Source organism: Panthera uncia, chromosome F2 (genome assembly GCF_023721935.1).
Source record: "Panthera uncia isolate 11264 chromosome F2, Puncia_PCG_1.0, whole genome shotgun sequence".
NCBI classification, from domain to species: domain Eukaryota; kingdom Metazoa; phylum Chordata; class Mammalia; order Carnivora; family Felidae; genus Panthera; species Panthera uncia.
The window spans coordinates 43,935,346-43,955,460 of NC_064812.1; the positions used below are offsets into that span (position 1 = coordinate 43,935,346).

At 42.9% G+C, this 20,115-nt stretch overlaps 1 protein-coding gene across 4 annotated transcripts in view; it reads left to right on the forward strand.

Moving 5' to 3' along the window:
- Positions 1 to 19,505, forward strand: part of RUNX1T1 (RUNX1 partner transcriptional co-repressor 1) — a 139,263-nt gene extending 119,758 nt beyond the window's left edge. For all 4 annotated transcript variants that reach the window (XM_049633163.1, XM_049633164.1, XM_049633166.1 and 1 more), the window contains 3 exons: positions 47 to 115; positions 5,283 to 5,473; positions 19,042 to 19,505. In XM_049633163.1, coding sequence (XP_049489120.1) covers positions 47 to 115; positions 5,283 to 5,473; positions 19,042 to 19,317 — 536 coding nt within the window. In that variant the 3' untranslated portion in view covers positions 19,318 to 19,505. The remainder of the gene's footprint in view (positions 1 to 46; positions 116 to 5,282; positions 5,474 to 19,041) is intronic.
- Positions 19,506 to 20,115: the final 610 nt, after the last annotated feature.

Genomic DNA, 20,115 nt, shown 5'->3' on the forward strand with positions numbered 1-20,115 from the left:
CCCCCCCCCCCCCCCCCCCCCGCCCCGCTTTGCATCCTTTTCCTAGATGCGCATCGGGAATTCCTTCACAGGCCTGCTTCTGGATACGTGCCAGAGGAGATCTGGAAGAAAGCTGGTAAGAACTGTTGAAAACACCCGTCTAGCGTTCTAGCAGCTGTGCACAGTTGTTCATGCAGCCATGTGAGGAGCGACAAGGAGGGCCTTTCCTGCTAACGACAACAAAAACAAAACAGGCCCCACCACAAACCAAAATTTTAAAATCCTAATTAATATTCTTCACCCGGGCCTTATTAGAACATGGAATCGTTTTTATTTTGGTAGCAGCTGCCAGTGCCATGTAAGTGACCGTCTGGCAGTCTTTCTGTTATAATCCTCTGTTTTTCAGGTGCTTTCATGGTTTCAGGCCGAAAGCTGGCCTAAGAGGTCTCAGCTTATGTGCAGTGTATTCTTAATAGAAAAAAACTTGTAGTGTTTTAGAAATTAAATCGCCTACGTCTGTCTTTTCGCCTGATGTTGTAAAATTGAGATATAATCGACACGTCTCCTAAATTGTTAAGAAAATCTCAGCAAAACTAGTTGACTAGTTTTTTTTAAATGTTTACACGTTGTTTGAGAGAGACAAAGCACGAGTGGGGGAGGGACAGAGACAGGGAGACCCAGAATCCAAAGCAGGCTCCAGGCTCTGAGCTGTCAGCACAGAGCCCAATGCGGGGCTCGAACCCACAAACCTCAAGATCATGACCTGAGCCGAAGTCGGACGGTTAACCCACTGAGCCACCCAGGTGTGCCCCAAGGCACTCTGAGGTGTTATGATTACAACCAGTATCTGAAATTGATCTGTTCTAGTTAATATTCAAGGACCATAGCTAAATTATTTTCTAACTTAAATGACAAAGTTGCTTAACTTCTGTTTTTCCCCACCATATACACCATCATATTTTCATTAAGAGATACTGCTCTACCTTTGGGGGCTGATTTCAAGTTCTTGGTCACACGTTGACTTTATACAGTTCAGATCTGGCAGAATCTTGGTGGACCACCAACACTAAAAGTTGAGTCAAAGCCTTGCAAAAACCAACTCAAGAGATAAATCCATAAGCCTGTTTCAGGAGTTAAAAGATGATGTGACAGACACAGACTGTGACTTTGAGCTGCCATAACCTCAACTATTAAAATAGTTTGACTTGAGAAACTGGAAAATACTACTTCTGCAAAGGATCACCTGGGTGTTGGGCTAGGAACCCTATTCAAGGAGAAATAGTCAAGGGAAAGGGTCTCTTTGGGTTGTGATTTGACCCAGCTGTGTCTGTAGTTTTTTTGCAGCTTGTTGACAATCTGATCATTTGGCTCTTATCCAAGACTTTTTATAGCTTTCTCAAAGAAATACCTGTTTTTGTAAGAGTGGTAAGGAGTGTCCAAATCTGATAGTATTCTAGGCTTCGTGACTTAGAGAACCAGAAAACTCTCTTGCATGTCTAGTATACAAATCAGACAGATCATTCAGTTTAAAGGTTAAATATATATGTTGCTCAGCTGCATAGTATAATTAGATTTATAGAATCACCTCTAAGATTTCTACGTGGGTCACCGGATACTCCCAAGCTGTTAAAATGTGCTGAGTGTCACCTGTCTGGAAAAGGAATGGCTACATCTTCTTTCTGATCACTTTTTCTTCCCCATTTTTAAGCTGTCAGTGCAACTTACTCCACTAAGAGATACAAAGAATTGCCATTTTGGACAGCAGAAGGATGACATTTTATGTTGTGGGAGAGAGTCTTTTCTCTGTATTTCCCTTATTTGTGTGTCTTTAAGTTAAATCCGTGATTGTTCATAAAGAAAAATTGACGGTAAAGTCTTGTGTAATCCAAATTCTTTTTCTGGGCTATTATCTGCTCAAGTCTTTGTTTGACTGCTATTAAGTGAGAGTAGATTTTTCTGAATAGACCACCGTTGTGGGAAAGTCAACTTGAATAGCTATGCACAAAGGAAGTCCTACCATAAGTGGTAAGCAGTGGAAGCAGATTCAAAACCGCACTGTATATTTTCCACGTAATCAGGTTTTTAAAAAATTCAACATGTCGTAATCTACTGAGTCCCCGATTATTTTTCCTCACTGTTTTGTGGGTTCCTGAAACTAATTCTGGATATACTTGACATGGTGGGGGCTTCACGAGGAGAGAAAGAGCAATACTTTTATCGTGTAAACGTTTTTTAGATGTGCCTGTTTTCTATCGTAGGTTTTCCATCTCAAATATGACTTAGGAGTGATGTCGATTAAATTTGTGTTCTTTTCACAGCGGTATCCCTAATCTGCTGCATAAGAACAGTGTGGGGATAGTTTTCCATGGATGGATGCTAATATTAAGGAGTATATTAAATCTCCAAAGTACAGGTGGCAGTTTCATCTGGAAATCTTGAATAACTACTTATAATATTTATCTTTATAGGCTTCTTGAAAAGCATTTGTGGTGTTCATAGTGTCAAGGCATCCAGCATGATGAAAACACCAAGGGCAGAATGTAACATCTGCACTCAGCTTGTTACAATTTGAAAGCTTTTCCCCCCAAGATTCTAAAATTTGCTGTGGGCAAAATTTTTTTTTAGAAGAAAACCTACAAAGTGTATCTTTGCAATCAAAGCATTATACATTACCTTTATGGCAAAAGAAAGTAAATAAAAGAAAACTTAAAGCATTTGAAAAATATCAAAGGGGCAGAGCTCTCAATTCAATGTTGTATAACCAGCACATCCTTTTTCACAGAAAATTATAATTGCACAAAGTATATCCTGTGCATGAAAGTATATCATATAATATTTAGCACCATTTTATTCTGAAATGATTTGAGACTTGCAGAAAAGTTGCAAAAAAACAGTGTAAAAAAATTCCCTTATACCTTTTACCCAGTTTCCCCTATTTTACTGTACTGGCTTTAATATCTTTCTTTTCTTCTTTTCTTCCCTCCCTTTTTTTCCCCGTTATACGTATTTTTTGCCATCCATTTGAGAGTAAGTCGCATACGCGATGCCCTTTGACCCTAAAGATTTTAGTGTGTATTAACTGAGACCAAGGACATTCTCTTATATAACTATAGTACAACTACCAAAATCAGGACGTTAACAGTATTTAATTCACAGACCTCATTCAAATTCCTCATGTTGCCCCAGTAATAGTTTACAACGTAATATAACAATATACATTATTTGAATATTTGGGATCCTAACAAATGTTGAAGGACCCATCAATTTTCTCCTACAATTAGTATTTTTTAAAAGCAGCAGCAAAAGCAACAGAACACTCTGTAAAGGTATGAAAACTCTTCATCAAATTGGGGAAAAAATCCAACATAAAGATGGTTTTCAAGTCACAACCGAGTGTTTTCTTCAGTATATTTCTTTTTCAAACGATCAGTGAATGTTTGCAGTTGGTAATAAATATTCAAGCACCTTGCACATGTCCTACCAACTCTCTTTGCTGATCTGTATATGCCTGTGGGATTAGAATAGGAATGCATAATTTAAATATAAATTGCCTGATTTGCATACACAATTAGTCAAGCTACAGCTTTGATCGTAAGCAAAAATTATTGTCCTGTATTACCACTTAGATAGAATTTTAATTCACCTTGAATATTCAAACTAAATTAGACCCTGGCTGTATAGTTAGAAGGGCAGTACTTCCCTGGTCCCCCAGGTCGTTTACGGTAGAGTAATAAAGGCATCTTTTCACCTCCTGGTGAAGAACGTGCTTCCAACTCTGTGCAGTGCTCTGTTTCTGTCCAGATTTTAAATGGCATCTCTCTTAAAGCAACCAACAAAGGCTTAACATATTTTAGTTAATATTTCCGGTCTGGATCGTTCCCTTATATTTTAGTTTGTAAAAACATAGGAGACAGTAAACTGCAAGTGAAAGGACTTCAGATATAATGTTGTTAAAGGGACAGAAGCTACAAAAGTCATGACAGCTAATTAATAGTGGAAGGCTTCTGATGATCCTCAAGTCCTGGACTGTAGATGTGTGGAATAAACCACAGACGTGTAAGAAACCATAGGAGTATTTGCATCTCTTACATTTTTAATCTACAGTAAGACATTTTTATTAGGAATCTATGTTTTTAATTAAACAGAACATTTAATTAAGGTGCTTTTTAAGTGGGTGAAACAATTAAGTGCAAACACTTGAATGAAACATGTCATAATTAGTTTTAATAGAGTGTTAATTGGTACTAGGTTTGCCAAGTTAATAATTACTGCTTATTAAATTTTCAATTAATCATTGTCATTTTGCTTTGAATAAAGATGAAAATTAGATAAACTAATTTAGGGGGAGGATATTTTCCCTTGTTAATTAGAACAGTTAATTTTTTTTAATGGAAATTACTTGTTTTAGTTGTCAATCTCATATTGTACATTAGTCAAATCTTTGCACCCTTTCCACGGCCAAAAATAAAGAGCTAATTTGACACCTTGCAGGTTTCCAGGCAGGCCTGATTGTTTTGGCCTCTGGTAGGGTTCAATTACATTTGTCTAGTGCAACAGTTGGTTAGGTGAAGCTGTGTATGTGTTCAATTGAATAGGTGGACGACGGCTTAAAATATGGAAATGAGAAAATGATTTTTAAAAATCCCTATCATTCAGTCTGTACAGACATATATCCACATTACTCAAGAAATGCCTTAAGAAAAAGAGAAGCTGGATCATCTGTTTCATCACGGATTGTCTTTACAGGGTCTACACTGTTCAGTTGCCATCTGAATGCCCTTTCACTACTGTGCTGTATGTTTCACCAGCAAAGTAATTGTTAGCACTTATACGTGTAGATGCGTAAAGTCCCTCCCCTTCCTATTTTTGTTTTGAAAGCTTTACTCATGCGCTCCCTATGTGCATATTACCCCATAGCATTGTGGCAAACCACCTTAATGTAAATGTCTGAATTATCCAGAAAGGTTTCTTGTGGTCGTTTTGTCCTTTAACTCTTTACGTTTGGTGTCATAATCATTTCTGAAGGTACTGGCTTGGTAGAAAAGTGGTAGTGATGCTACATTAGTTTAAAAAATATTCCCAGACACGCAAGTTAAAGGGGAAAACAAAAAATCTCACTCTTTGTTTTCCTAAACGAATTTCCAAAATCTGCTGGCTTTTTAGACAGCCAGGAGAACTGCCCAATACCTGGGATTGAGAGTCATGCCTGTACTATAGAATTCTGTTTACCAGCAATCAGTATCCAAGGTCCCGCGCTAACAGGGAAATCTTCTCTTGTCCCGTGTGGCCTGCCCCGCACGCAGAGGAGGCGGTCAACGAGGTGAAGCGCCAGGCGATGACCGAGCTGCAGAAGGCCGTGTCTGAGGCGGAGCGGAAAGCCCACGACATGATCACGACCGAGCGCGCCAAGATGGAGCGCACGGTGGCTGAGGCCAAGCGGCAGGCGGCGGAGGACGCGCTGGCCGTCATCAATCAGCAGGAGGATTCGAGCGAGGTGAGGTGCTAGGGGGAGCTTCCCAGGCACGCAGGGCGTTTCCGCCAGTCCGAGCACTTGGTTTTGATTCCAGGAGGTCACAAGTAAAAGCGGGTACTGGCTTTTAGACAAACCGATCTGCAGGGGCAAAATGAGAATAATCTGGGTGGGGGGGCGGGGGGTGTCCCGGCACTTGTGGAATCCAATGGTAAGAGCTGATCAAATGTCTAAAAGCACAACTCTGCCAAGAAAAGGTTTTTAATATATTTGGTGGGTAATAGATTCAAGTGAAATTCTCATAGCTTCTTAGCACTCGGCTGTGGGCACACGTGTATGTCAGTGTGCGTGTGCGCGCGCGCGGTGTGTGTGTTTGGTTTCCTTCTAATACAAGGGGTTTAAAAGAGACGTCCTGTGCAAACGTGCTCTCCCAAGATATGACATGCCTGGGATCACAGCCACCCCCTTAACCATTGGTCCTAAAGTCCAGCGTGAAAACAGCACCTGCCTCAATTCAACATTTCTGAGAGATCTTTCTGCACGATCTGTTTCTCCCCTTATTTGTAATAACCATTATGCGAGTCATTTCATAGCATAACATCACAGTCATCACAATATCATTTGGTATTATTTCAGCATATTAAAACACACACACGCACACATAGCCCAAATGGCTCAAGGATCTGGGAAGTAACTAACACACAGTACCTAACAATGCTATTTAAAATAGAGCCCGTAACATCGGAACAACGTAGTGATGCTTCGCATTAATGAATGCAGTGCCACAATCCCCGCCACCCCACAGTAACTTTAGATAAAGGGCTGTAGTGAGCTAGTTTCACCAAGCTGAACTAGCAAGGGCGTCAACTGATAAATCAATGGTCTACTACAATACATATCTATAATTTGTGAAGGAGAGTAAGAATTTAATTTGTACCAGGCTTCTCTGTAGATGAAAGACCCTGTGGGAATCACTCCATGCCCAGAGTTTCTATTTAATGTGTAGCAGATGAATAACAAGGGACAAAAGGAATTGATTTTCAACATTGGAAAGTTTCTCAGGAAAAGAGGGACAAAGAGAAGTTTATCTACCCTTTAACTGCTGACTTTTCCGTTGTCGAATTAAGCTAGACATAAATTCAATTTTATTTGGCATCTTGTGGCTAAGATATTTAAGGATCTTGTTTTGTGTGTGTGTGTGTGTGTTTTTTAAATGTCTATTAACGTGTTTTGGAGAGAATTTGTCCTGCTCCATTTAAGTTAGTAATACCATGAAGCATGGTTGGTGCCTTCCCTAAAACATTATCACTTTCACAAGGACACATTAGGGTGGTTATGTATGGTAAGAGTATTTTGTAGGCCACTAAATTCTAAAGGTAAATGTTTAAGAAGAAATTGAGAACTAAGTTTTTGTATTTGGCAAATAACAATGCTGTATTCCTTTAGTGTCTAAGAGCTTTGTGCTTTCATTCCTAATACTTACCCAGAAAAATATGTGATCTTGACGCTAACATTTAGCATCATAAGACTATGGCAGGGCACCTGGTGGCTCAGTCAGTGAAGCGTGTGACTCTTTGGTTTTGACCCAAGTCATGATCTCACAGCTTGTGGGTTCGAGCCCCGCTTTGGGCTCTGCGCTGATGGTGCAGAGCTTGCTTACCTCTCTCTCTACCCCTGCCCAGCTTGTGTGCTCATGCGCTCTCTCTCAGAAAATGAATAAATAGACATTTAAAAAATTACGGCGTATCGGCTAGTAGCTGTAAGTAGTAGATAGGATAGAATACCCTGGGTATGAATGATCTTCTGTAGCAGTTGTTTTTTTTTCTTTCTTTCTTTTTGGATCTCTTAGGAGACTTTAATCTAGAACTGTCTTTAATCTGCAGTATAGCACTACCCTTGTCTTAAGCGACATGTTGCCAAGGGTTTCAAGGTAGACTCTGCTAGGAGAAAGGGCTTGAAATTCAGAAGACCAAATATAATTTCTGGCCCTATCTCTTACAATTCTGTGACTTTGAGAAAGCCACCAAGCATCTAAAAGCTTTGGTCTTCTTACCGTGTTGTCACTATGAATGAAAGTGTCTCCTACAGTGGCCAGAACCTTGAGACATGATCATTTTATCATCTTGCCGGTGCGGAAAGTCACCTGACATGGCTAGGACACGGCAGAAACAAAGCTGGAACTCGTAGCATGCTGTCAGTCCTTATGGTGTTCCGTAGCTACAACAAGGATCTTTCCATAAGGACCAGTAAGGTCATTTTTGGATGCAGATAACCTGAAAGGCAACTTAGGTCTGATTTCTTCATTTTAACCTGCTGTACCTCTTTCAAGACTTGGAGTGGGACGGAGGGCTTGATCCCTCGAATAATTGAGTTTCTTTTCTTCGAAAGCAATGTAAACACGGTCCTGAGAATAGCAGAGCAAAAGATGGAAGAGAGATCCATTGGAATGAAGCTGAGACCCCTCTAGACTGGGACAGAAGTCTATAAGATAAAGATGGTTCGACCAAGGACTTGACAGAGAAGTAAAGGTTAATCCAGTAGCCCTAAATTAATGTTATGAATTCTCCTGAGGAATGACAATGTCCAAGAACAGTCTAAATGCCTGGTGGTAAGTTTAAATGCCTGGGCTCTATCTTTTGCCCACATTTATAGGTAAATATTTTTATTTCCCCCCTCAGAAATCCTTCTACTTTGTGAGGGGGACAAAACTTTGAATCCAGCATGTTATTTTTCTCGACCCTGCCCTTCCCTCACACTGAGGAATATACACCTTTTCATAGAAATGACCTGATAGAAGCCACCCCAGAAGTGATGTTTGCAAATCACCTCAAGTTTCGAAAGTTCCCTGAGCCCCTCTGGGACTGAGCCAGAACAACTTTGGCTTCCTTGGGCTAGAGTTGAGCTCCCTATTCCAGCATGCAACATGGTTGGCCCCAGGGTGGGAATCTGTTAGGCCGGCACTGCGTGGCCCAGCTGATTTGCAAAGACAGTACAGGTACTTCTCAGAATTCTTTTCTGTCATTCTAGGCAGGGGGTTTTCTTGAGTTTTAGCCACTCAACCCTAAATAAGGCCCACATAGTATTGTGTTTTAGAAGTTTGATAAGTTGTTCTTTGTTTTCTTAGAAAAGAACGTAAGAGGTCTGGCCACCATAGTAATTGGTTGGAAAAAGAACATACTCCCATTAAATGTAGGAAACATTGATTTAGAAACTGCACTAAGAAATTAATGGGCATTTGTTGAAAAAAAAAGTCACGTTTGTGACCTGCCCAGGGCAGTTTGTTATTCAATACATATAACTCTAAATCACTCACATCCATGTTTTCATTTATTCTTTTTTTTGTAATGTTTATTTTTGAGAGAGAGCGGTTGGGGGGGGGGGGGCACGGGACAGAGGATCTGAAGCGGGCTCTGTGCTGACAGGAGAGAGTCCCATGTGGGGCTTAAACTTACAAACCGTGAGACCAGGACCTGAGCTAAAGTCGGACGCTTAACCGACTGAGCCACCCAGGTACCACTCATTTATTCTTTCAATAACCAAGTTTTGAGCTTTTATTCTATGTCAGGGATGGTGCTAGGCACTGAGGGGACCTCTGCTTTCATGCTGACTACAGTTCATTAGAGGAGGTAAATCACTAACCAAATATAAGCGTCTTGACACATTTAAGTGTGGAAGCTTCCAGAAATTAAGTTCCTTTCATCTGATATTTAAGAGGACAATAAGGAACTGGTCAGCGGCTGCTCTCCATCTCACTGCACCCTCCGTGACCTCATCACTGTCTCCCTGGGCAAGGGGCATGTTGGTGCCTCTGTGCAGGAAGAAGAGGACAGGTGGGGAAAAGAAGCTCTGCCAGGTTTTGAAAACAGGAGGGCTATGAGAGTGTTTTGGAAGGATCACTCAGGCTGCCGTGTGGAGAGAGATTAGAGGAAACTAAAAGGAGGGACCAATCTGTGTGAGGAGGCAGATGGGGATGAAGATAGTTGGTATTGGCTCCGGGGGTGGAGAAAACTGTAGATGTTGGCTGGGAACCCTTGAGATAAAATGGGCAGGATTTCATGACTGGTCGGCTGTCAAGGAAGAAGAGGGAGTCCAGAAGACGGGGTTGGGAAATACACATCAGATAATCCTACTTGGACAGTCTTCAGAAACTTGCTGGCTTTGATCTGCCCAAGGTGGGGGTGGGGGGAGCTTATTTGGGGGCGGAGTGGGAGTAGGGGCTTGGTAGAAGAGGGAACCTTCCTTATTTTTTGTGCATAAACAACACAAGTTAAAAAATTTTAGGAAGCTCAGATCAGTTACTGAATCCAGCTAGACAGATTGTCTCTGAATCAGAAAGGGTAAACAGAGCACAAACTCTTAAATCATGCTGTTTAATGTGAAAATCAGGATAGTATATAAAGGTAGGGTACAGGGTGACCATACCTCCCAGTTTGAGTGACACAATCCCAGTTTATCCCTGTTGTCCCCTGTGATTACTGAGTGGTCCCTTTTATTCTCAAGTGTTCTGGTTTATATGATGAATTATATGGTCACACCACTTGAAGGCCATTTTCAGGCGATTTGATGGTCCTCTTTGGCTAGCAAAGCTCAGAGACGGGTGCTTGGGGCAGAAGGAATCTGAGAGGAGGACCTGAATTCTGGCTCCAGCTCATTAGCATATCAGGCGTCCTTGGGTGGGTCCTTTCACTCCTGTCAACCTCCATTTCTTCTTAAGGAATGCGATGTTACTTGCTTACCTCAGGGTTGTTTAGAAGTTTTTGTTTGGTTTTGTTTTTTATTGATGGTTGACACACAACGTTTAGATTTTTTTACACCTACATTTTAATTCACAGTGTTCTGAGAGCTGTAACGCAAGGCATCTTTATCAACTGATACTTCCCACAGTCCTTCATCACAAGACACGCTAAACTTTCTGATTGCCACAAGGCTTTTTCTCCCTTCTCTCCCTTAATTTGAAGTCATCCCCTATTACAGACATTACCCATGTCTTATGTAGATCACAAATGATCTAGAGCATCCAAATCTGTAAAAATGCATATGTAGATAATTTAAATGCACAAAATAGTATTCTCCTCCTCAGAGGAACTTCGAGAAGGAATCTGAGCTCCAAATCAGAAGAACAGATCTCTAGACCGAGTTTCTTCTGAGCTATTTGTGTTAAGGACAGATGCCCATGTATACTTCTTTCTATGATTTCAGAGTTTCTACCTGTTTTCACACATGAACAATGAACCTAATGCCCATTCTGCTTCGGAAAACTAGTGGTTCTGAAAAAGTAGGCAGTAAAGAATGGAGATGTTTCGGGGCGCCTGGGTGGCTCAGTCGGTTAAGTGGCTGAGACTTCAGCTCAGGTCATGATCTCACGGTCCGTGAGTTCGAGCCCCACGTCGGGCTCTGGGCTGACAGCTCAGAGCCTGGAGCCTGTTTCAGATTCTGTGTCTCCCTCTCTCTGACCCTCCCCCGTTCATGCTCTGTCTCTGTCTGTCTCAAAAATAAATAAACGTTAAAAAAAAAAATTTTTTTTAAAAAAAAGAATGGAGATGTTTCTAGAAAGAGGAGACAAGGATTGAAAATATGGAACTGGAGAGAAGAGCAGGAGGAAGTGCAGAGTCAGGAATAAATAGGCACAGGTATTACCTGTAGGAGGGCCATGTGATTTATCATCCAGACGGGGACTCTTCCGAGTAGAAGGGGACTCTTCAGGGTAGAAGGGGTGATTCCCACCAGGGCCAGCTGTCCTGGGTGCCCTGAAATCCCGGTCAGCATAGTTCAGGGGCGGGAGGTGGGGGTGGCGAGGAGGCAGGAAGTGTGTTTTGCCTGAGGTGAAATGGGCAGACCTACAGCGAAAGTTTAATTCTGCACCTGGCGTGGTTAAAAACTGCCTTTTATACTTTCTGTGCTTCGGTGCATTTAGTCTTCCTATGAGTCCAGGTAGAGTAGAAAGTGCTGTTGTCCTCGTTTTGCAGCCAAGAAAAGCCGAGTCCCGGGAGGTGAGGCCTTTGCTCGGGGTCTCAGCCCTAAGTGTGAGCTGGTCCTCAGCCCGGACTGTCTGCCTCTCAGGCCACCTTCTCAATAGCCACGTGACGGGAATTTTTTCCCTCGATGGCATATTAGTCTATCTGTTTCCTCATTGGACTTCCTTCACATTATTCCTCCCTGGTTCTCTAAGTTTACCTGGGTTTATAGGTAAAGGTATAGGTTTATAATACCAACTGTTACTAGAACGATGCTGCACTTGGGGCAGACATCTAAGCAATATGATACTTTCTGTACTTTCTCTCTCTCTCTCTCTCTCTCTCTCTCTCTCTCTCTCTCTCTTTTTCAGTGTATTAACGTTTTGCACCGAGAATACACTGCCAGCATTAGGGTGAATAAAAAAACAATTTTGCCGAATCTCGTCATCTTAAACTGTCATGTTTTCGTATTCATGTCTGGTTCCCATACACATATAGTTTTTTCCCAGTGAACATTGTCAGATTGGGTCAATTTCCAAACAGTCTGCTACAAGTCTTCTTTGAGCTCCATAACCTATTCTAGCATAGGGGATCGAAGCAATGACTAGAAGTGGGCATAGAACAGAGAGTAAGTAATTGTACTGTTCTAATAGTTTTGAGTTTTAAGCCACCAAATTAAAGCCACCACCCCCCTCCAATTAAAATGGCCTTTATTTACTTTTCCTACATAGGTACAGAACTACACAGTTTACATTAACGTTGAACATCTTTGTGGCACTTAAAGAAAAACACTGATCAAATCTTTACACTTTGTATTTCCAGAACCTGCTAAGCCCTGACAGTTTGAGCAAGTCACTCTGAGAGGTTCATGTTCTTTACTCCTTCTAGAAACGGCAGAACTACCCCCAGTGGACCCTGTGCATTAGGTTCCAAATAATAGAAACTCCACCTGAGTGGACACTGTAGAATTAGTTACCATGTAGTTATAGCACAGGAGTCTGTCAGCATGGTTCTTATAAGGCCGTCATGATCCTGTCAGACCCATCAATCCCGGAACAGTTTGGAGCTCTCCGAGCGTAAGCTATGATTCCATGTTACAATAAGATTTTGTTGTTGTTGTTTCATATCAAAAGGCCAGGTGTTTTCATCCATAGACTTTCACAGTATAGTGGATGGAGCACTGGACCTTGAATGGTCTGCATTGGCTTACGTGTCGGAGCTTTGGTTTTCACATCTATAAAACTAGCATAATGTTTATGTGACTCAATTTGTAAGGTTCTTGAGAGATGCAGAGTAGATGTATATCAGAACCAAGCCACCTTCCAAGTGAGCAGTGTGTGTGTGTGTGTGTGTGTGTGTGTGTGTGTGTGTGTGTATGAATGATAGAGAGAGATGAAAAACCAGTTAAGAAGCTGTTCTAACAGGGGCACCTGGGTGGCTCAGTCGGTTGAGCATCCGACTTCGGCTCAGGTTCCCATACAGGTATAGACCGCATGATATTGCAGTCCGTGGGTTTGAGCCCCGCGTCAGGCTCTGTGAGGACAGCTCGGACCCTGGAGCCTGCTTTGGATTCTATGTCTCCCCCTCTCTCTGTCCCTCCCCTGCTCATGCTCCGTCTCTCTCTCTCTCAAAAATAAAGATTAAAAAAAAAACAAAGAAGCTATTCTAACAGAAAGGGCAGGGAAGGAACTTGGATAGTAACCATAAGCTTGAAAACCTGGGAAGAGAACCCACGGAGGCAAGATCCATGGGGGTTGGCACTGAGTTGTTGCAGGGGCTAAAGAAAGAGGAGTTTCCAATAAGATGACAAAGTCTTGAACTTGAATGTTGCCAACGACTAAAGTAGACCACACCAGAGAATCAGGTTTAGGGAATACTGACCTGGGTGACAGGAACATCCTGGTGGAGCTCCAGAACTGGCAGTTGATAGTAGCTCAGGAAGGAAATTAAGGGCTGGAGAAACAGGTTGGAGTATCATTTTCTTACAGCTGATAGTTGAAACCATGAGGGCTGACAAGGGAGAGCGTAGGAAGCGAAAGATTTTCTTTTCTTTACGCCAGCTTCCCCCTCTTGCCAAATATTTAGAGGGAAATGAACAAACAGAAGAAAAAAAGAGGTACCAGTGTAACAAACAGAATTGTAGTATATCAAAACAAAAGTTAGAGGGAATTTCAACGAGGGGAATTCAAAAAGGAGAAGTGGGGAAATAAATGGCCACTAACAGTGAACCTTTGTAAGGTCTGAGGACAGTAAGGGTACAGAAAATGTGGTCACTGATGAAGTGTAAGGGGAGGTAAGCTAACGTTTTTTCTACGATGTAGCTGTCAGTGCCTCTGGAGGGAGGCATGGGGCAATGAGCTTTCTAATTCTAAAGATTGTGCTGTGGGAGGATTGTAGATAGTTTCTTCCGGCCAGTGCCGGGAGGTGCTACTTCCTTCCGTTTTATTCAGGACTTTCTGAACATCAGGCACTGTGCTTAGCACTGACATCCTCCTGAACAACATGCAGTAATTACTCCTGTGTGGCAGGTACCTCCCTGAGAGGTTAAGCAACTTGCCTGTGGTTTTAAGGCCACCAAATGGCAGAGTTGGAAGTAAGACCCAAGACGGGCTGACTGAAGCCATTCAAAATTGGCGGCCATTTTTCACTGCACTCCGTGAATACCTTGTCTTTGGTGCGCTTGCTTCCTGTGCCAGCCTGTCTTTGCTTTTAGCAATTAAGCACCCTTCCTACCTCATTCCTGCTAAAACAGGGTCTAAGAAGTACGTGAAATGGACTGAGTGTGGCACTTTGGGAAATGTGTTTGGTTTGCAGTCCAAAGACCTGGGTGAATCACACCTTGGCTGTGGGATTTCATATTTGTGTGACTTGAGGCAAATCATTTACTGTACAAGTTACTTATTCTTTGGGCCTCAGTTCCCCAAGCTGCAAAATGTTTTTGAAAGTGGTTTTTTTTTTCTTTAATTTTTTTTTTAACGTTTATTTATTTTTGGGACAGAGAGAGACAGAGCATGAACGGGGGAGGGGCAGAGAGCGAGGGAGACACAGAATCGGAAGCAGGCTCCAGGCTCTGAGCCGTCAGCCCAGAGCCCGACGCGGGGCTCGAACTCACGGACCGTGAGATCGTGACCTGAGCCGAAGTCGGACGCTCAACCGACTGAGCCACCCAGGCGCTCCTTTGGAAGTGGTTTTAAAATGTACAGTGCAGTGCAAATGTAAGATGTGATCCTACTGTGGATTGAAGCCCGTGTGTGGGAGAGTTCTTTACATTTGGGGAATTTTAATTGTAATCATTCTACTTCGTTCATTGAGCATCATTTGCATGTAGACATTTTCTGGAGACTTTTAGGTGAGTACAGACCCGGAGAAACTTAGAGCAATCAGGAGACCATGTTTTGTTTCCTGGAAAAGGAATTTCCAACAGTAAGAACCAGCAAGGATATTATTTTGCAGGTGGGGCTATGGAATACCATTCTCTGTGTATCTAAAATAAGAAGAAGGAAATAATTTTGTTCTTAGGGAGGAAGAGAATTGCTGGTGTGGAACCAAGTAGCAGCAATCTTTGACAGGCAGCTCTGGCATTAAAAAGCTCCATTCATCATTTCCCTTTCCATCTGTAGTATTAGGACATTTAGCAAAAGGGAGGGTTGTGTTCAGCCTCATTTTCTTCATCTGAGTCACAGCCTAACTGTGGTCTATGGCTGACTCCCATTTTTTGGATTGGGGGAAAATATTCCTTATGCCAAAAAGGGAATAATAATATCACAAATAAGGGAAGACTTTGCCATGAATTTGGGGAATGAAATTTGCTATGAAATGGTATTCTTGAGCTTTCCACACTGTTAACGGTAATTCCATTGCCAGCATCGTTCTTCAGAGGACTGGAAGGGAAGCTTAGTTATATGATGGATGGATGGATGGGAGAAAGAAAGAGAAAGGAAGAGGAAAGTAGGGAGGGAGGAAAGAAAGGAATGGATAACTATCAGGAAATACTAGCCTGAATCTAAAAAAGCATGCATTGAAAAATATAAAATTAGGTTAAACCATCGTTGATATACCCCTGGGTATTAGACACAATTTGCACTTTCCACCTTTGTGAACAGCAGAAAGCTTGGAAACTTAGAATGATCCAAATTAGGGTACTCACAAGATTGTACACTTTCCACTGTCCCCAGAAGTGTGACTGTTGAGTGGCTGAATGCCCCTGGTCAGGCATCAGTCTTGCAAGTATGGATGAGCCAACAGGAAATTTGGTAGAGCTACCCAAGAGAAGTACATTAATGGAAACCGCTTTGTCTGTTTTCTAATGAACTTTTACCAAGGAATATGCACTTTGGAGATTTTGATTGTTGTTGAACAGTCGCGCTAAAGTTCCTGCACATTCGTTGTGATGCAATGTTAAGAGCAGTAAAAATACGTAGTCCCCCTCCCCCCCAGCTCATTTGAATTGTTCTTTGTTGTACTTTCCTACAGCTGAAGGTTGTTTCTGTCCCAGGGGTGGGTGGGAAATAAATGGAATCGAACAGCTTCAGAATGGAACTAGAAGGAAAACTAGCCAGAGCTCTTGAATCCTGGGTCAGAACCCGGTGACGCCAGGCAAGAAAGCTCAACTCCCAGCAGCTTCATGATCCAAAACATCTGTTTCTATATTTGGCATAATTCCACTTTTTTATTTATAAAATTGTTCCCATCTTTGAAAAACACTTTAAAAACTAAAGAAGTTCCCGTTCTGTCCCTTCTTTCCACTCCCCAGCACATGCATTTGTAATTACCTGGTTTCGTCTGTGTGTTTAATCAGCTTCCATCGAGAAGGTGGCCTGCATCTGATTTCAATCTGAAGGAGCCATGAGTGCTGGGCAGTTACCACCCTCATGTCTGCCAAACTGTGCCTCTGCCAGAAAAAGGATAAGACTCACACCAGGGTATTTCCTAAAGAAGCCACTTGCCTCAGATTAGATGTTTAATTTCCTTAAAATATTGTTTTGGATCCAGGTCTCTGTTCTCTAATTGGGATTTTCTGATATAATTTAGGAATTTTGCTTATGTGCTGAGTTTGTTCCAGGATCCAGCTGGCATCATTCGAAATGCCCAAACCTCAAGGAAGCAAACTTCACTGTGGGCACCAAGCATCATGCCTCACCACTCTGAAGGCTGGGCCAGGCTCATGCTGCTCAGGTCTTTGTGGGATCGTTACACACGCAAAGCGATTGGTTAATTTTGACAGAGGAGGGCTTCTAGGTCTGGTAGAAGCCTCTAATCCAGAGGTACACATCCCTTGAAATATTTTCCTGGTTAAATTCAATTAAAGGAGAAATAATTTACTTTGTTTTAATTCTTTCTTTCTTCCTTTCTTTCTTTCAAGTTTATTTATTTTGAGAGAGAGCACACACACACACACACACACACACACACACACACAAGCAAGTTGGGGAGGGGCAGAGAGAGAAGGAGAGAGAATCCCAGGCCCATGGTTCGGGGCTTAAACCCATGAACCGAGAGATCATGACCTGAGCCGAAATCAAGAGTGGGAAACACCCAACCGACTGAGCCACGCAAGCGCCCCTCCGTTTTTATTTATAGTAACATCTAAACCAAGTTTCTGAATATTCCTCAACTGTGTTCCCTTAAAACACCTCCCACTGACCGTAGTTTGAGATGTTAAATTTTCTCCGCCCTTCTCTGGGCCACAATTATGTAGCTGAGTTCTAAGTTTCAAACAAGAGTTCTAGAGTTTAGAGGCTCCTAGTACTTAAAAGACTGTGGAAGCCCTTTTTTTTTTTTTTTTTTTTTAATAGCAAAACTGGATTGACTGCTAAAAATCCCTTTGCGTATTTTGGACACTGGTAAAACCATACACACCAGGGTCATGGGCTGCAAGAGCCTTTGAAAAGGTTTTTTTTTTTTTTTTTTTTTTTTTTTAAAGATTTCCTTTTTTTTTTTGAGAGAGAGAGTAGGGAAGGAGGAGCAGAGGGAGGAGAATCTTAAGCAGGCTCTGAGCCCGACACAGGACTCAGTCCTACAAACCGTGAGATTGTGACCCGAGCCAAAATCAAGAGTCGGGCACTTAACCCCCTGAGCCACCCAGGCGCCCCTAAAAAGGTGTTTTAATTGTGATACAACCACATACCAGTCAGCTGGGTTGGGGTTACTGGAGTATAGTCAGAAGTGTTGCCAGAAAATAAAACCAAGGAAGGTATGGAATACAAAAGATTAATGGCACAATGCTAAACTCGCTTGGGAATGGTTTTGTCAGAGGGATCACGGGCATTTAAAGTTGGCTTCCTGACCTTCTGCCACTTCCTCCAAGGGCCTCCTCCGAGGGCATAGCCCCTCCTTTGTACCTAAGGTCTCTCCTGTACAGTTGCTTTTCTGTCTCCGGTGTGTCTGCGCCCTGATTCATGCTGTGTTTATCTCAAGGTTTAAATCTTAGAGGCAACCTCATTTCTGCTCTCCCCTCTCTTGTGAAGCAGCCCCGGAGATTGCCAGTGGACTCGCCAGGGTCCTGGTGGTTAGTCTCCTCTACATTTCTAACTACTCAGAGTTGCTGAGTTGAAAGCGTGCTGCGAAGGAACCCCGGCAGCCCGGAAGCGTCGCATGCAAGTGGAGCCATTATTTATTTACCCGGTTTTAGTGTTTCCAGCTTTGAAAGCCAAATTAGGTGTAGTCTGATTGATTCATTTTGCAGATATTTATTGAGCACCTGCTATATAGCAGGCACTGTTCTGAGTGCTTAGAGTGTATTGGGCAAAAAAACCCAAACCAGCGACCCTCTCCTCCAGGGAGCTGAAGCGAACTAGCTTGTTTGGAGCTTTTCCTCCCATGTGGTTGTCGGGTGCCCCAGAACCTGGTTGCAGTGAGGGAGCGGAAAATAGAATCCTCTGGGTGCTCTTCTGTTGCGTGATGTTTCTTGGAATGTAATGGGCAGTTCTCACAGTTCTTCTGTGATTCCTGCTGGTATCTAGAGACAAGGAGCTTCTGCCAGGAGCGATGTATGTGTCTGACCACGGCGGTATTGGTATCAGAGGGGGAAGAAATGTACAGGCTGCAGTTGTCGGTAGGGGGGAGCAGACTTTAGGTGTTAGAAGATAAGCAAACCTGAAGGGAAGGGATTTTATAGGAAAAACAGAAAGCCTCAACCAGTTCGTTAGGTATACTGGCGGTTGGTAGAAAAGTTTCGGCAATCACACCAAAACCCGCGTCTTCTTTTTCTGTTGTTGTTCTGCAGTTTTTATGTATTCATTTGGAGAAAGACAGAGACAGTGCGAGTGGGGGAGGGGCAGAGAGAGAGAGAGAGGGAGAGGGAGAGACTGAGAATCTCAAGCAGGCTCCCCACTGCCAGCACAGAGGCCAACGCGGGGTTCAAAGTCACGAAAACCATGAGAGCAGGACCTGAGCCGAAACCAAGAGTCAGACGCTTAACCCATGGAGCCGCCCAGGCGCCCCCACCCCCCCCCCGCCCCCGGCAACCTGTGTCTTCTGTGCGCTTAGTGTGCCCACATACACCCGGCCCTGGATCTGCCATGCTTCCCGTAACGTTCTTGCAAAAGAAGGAGGCAGCGCCGCCTAGCACGTTGTCAGACTTTGACCTCGACGAGGTGTTCACTGGGGATTTTGCTTTCTTCTGCCTTCTCCCCGCAGAGTTGCTGGAATTGCGGCCGCAAGGCGAGCGAGACCTGCAGCGGCTGTAACACGGCCCGGTACTGTGGCTCCTTCTGCCAGCACAAAGACTGGGAGAAACACCACCACATCTGTGGACAGACCCTGCAGGCCCAGCAGCAGGGGGACACGCCTGCGGTCAGCTCCTCCGTCACGCCCAACAGCGGGGCCGGGAGCCCCATGGACACACCACCAGCAGCCACCCCGAGGTCGACCACCCCGGGGACCCCTTCTACCATAGAGACAACCCCTCGCTAGACGGGAGCTCAGAACTGTCAGAGGAACGACAACCCAACCGACATGAAACCAATTCTTCATCCTCAGACGCTCAACGTGGTTTTTTTTTTTTTTTTGGTTTGTTTCTAGATGAACTATCCTATTTCAGTCCTTCAGCAAGAGAGAACCTAACTGTATCTTGAGGCAGTAGTAAAACAGAGGGCCAGTAACGGGTCGTAATGACTTATTGTGGATAACAAAGATATCTTTTCCTTACAGAACTGAAAAGAGAGCAGAGAATATAACCTGAAATGATAGATTTGACCTCCTCCCTGTTATTTTCCAGTAGCTGGGATTTTAAACTAGATGACCTCATTAACCGATGCTTTACCAAACAGCAAACCAAGAGATTGCTAATTGCTGTTGAAAGCAAAAATGCTAATATTAAAAGTCACAATGTTCTTTATATACAATAATGGAAAAAAAAAAAAAAGAGGAAAACCCTCAAGGGCATGAGCATTGGCTACAGCGGTAGACATTTTAACAAGAAGATGAATGGCGTCCGTGGGTTGCTAACTGAACTTTGAAGACCCGCTACAAAACGCGCAGATGTGTAGCATATTGGAAGGAGACACAGATGTTCGGGGTTTTTTTTTCCTGTTTCTGAAAAGAAATAATAATATCCAGGTCAACAGAATGAAAAATGAAAGATGATTTGCAGTGGGATGTATGAATACAGCAGCAAGAAAAAAAAATGCCATAGTACAAACGGCTCCTTTATATATATATATATATATATATATATATATATATATATATATGTATATGTATATATATACA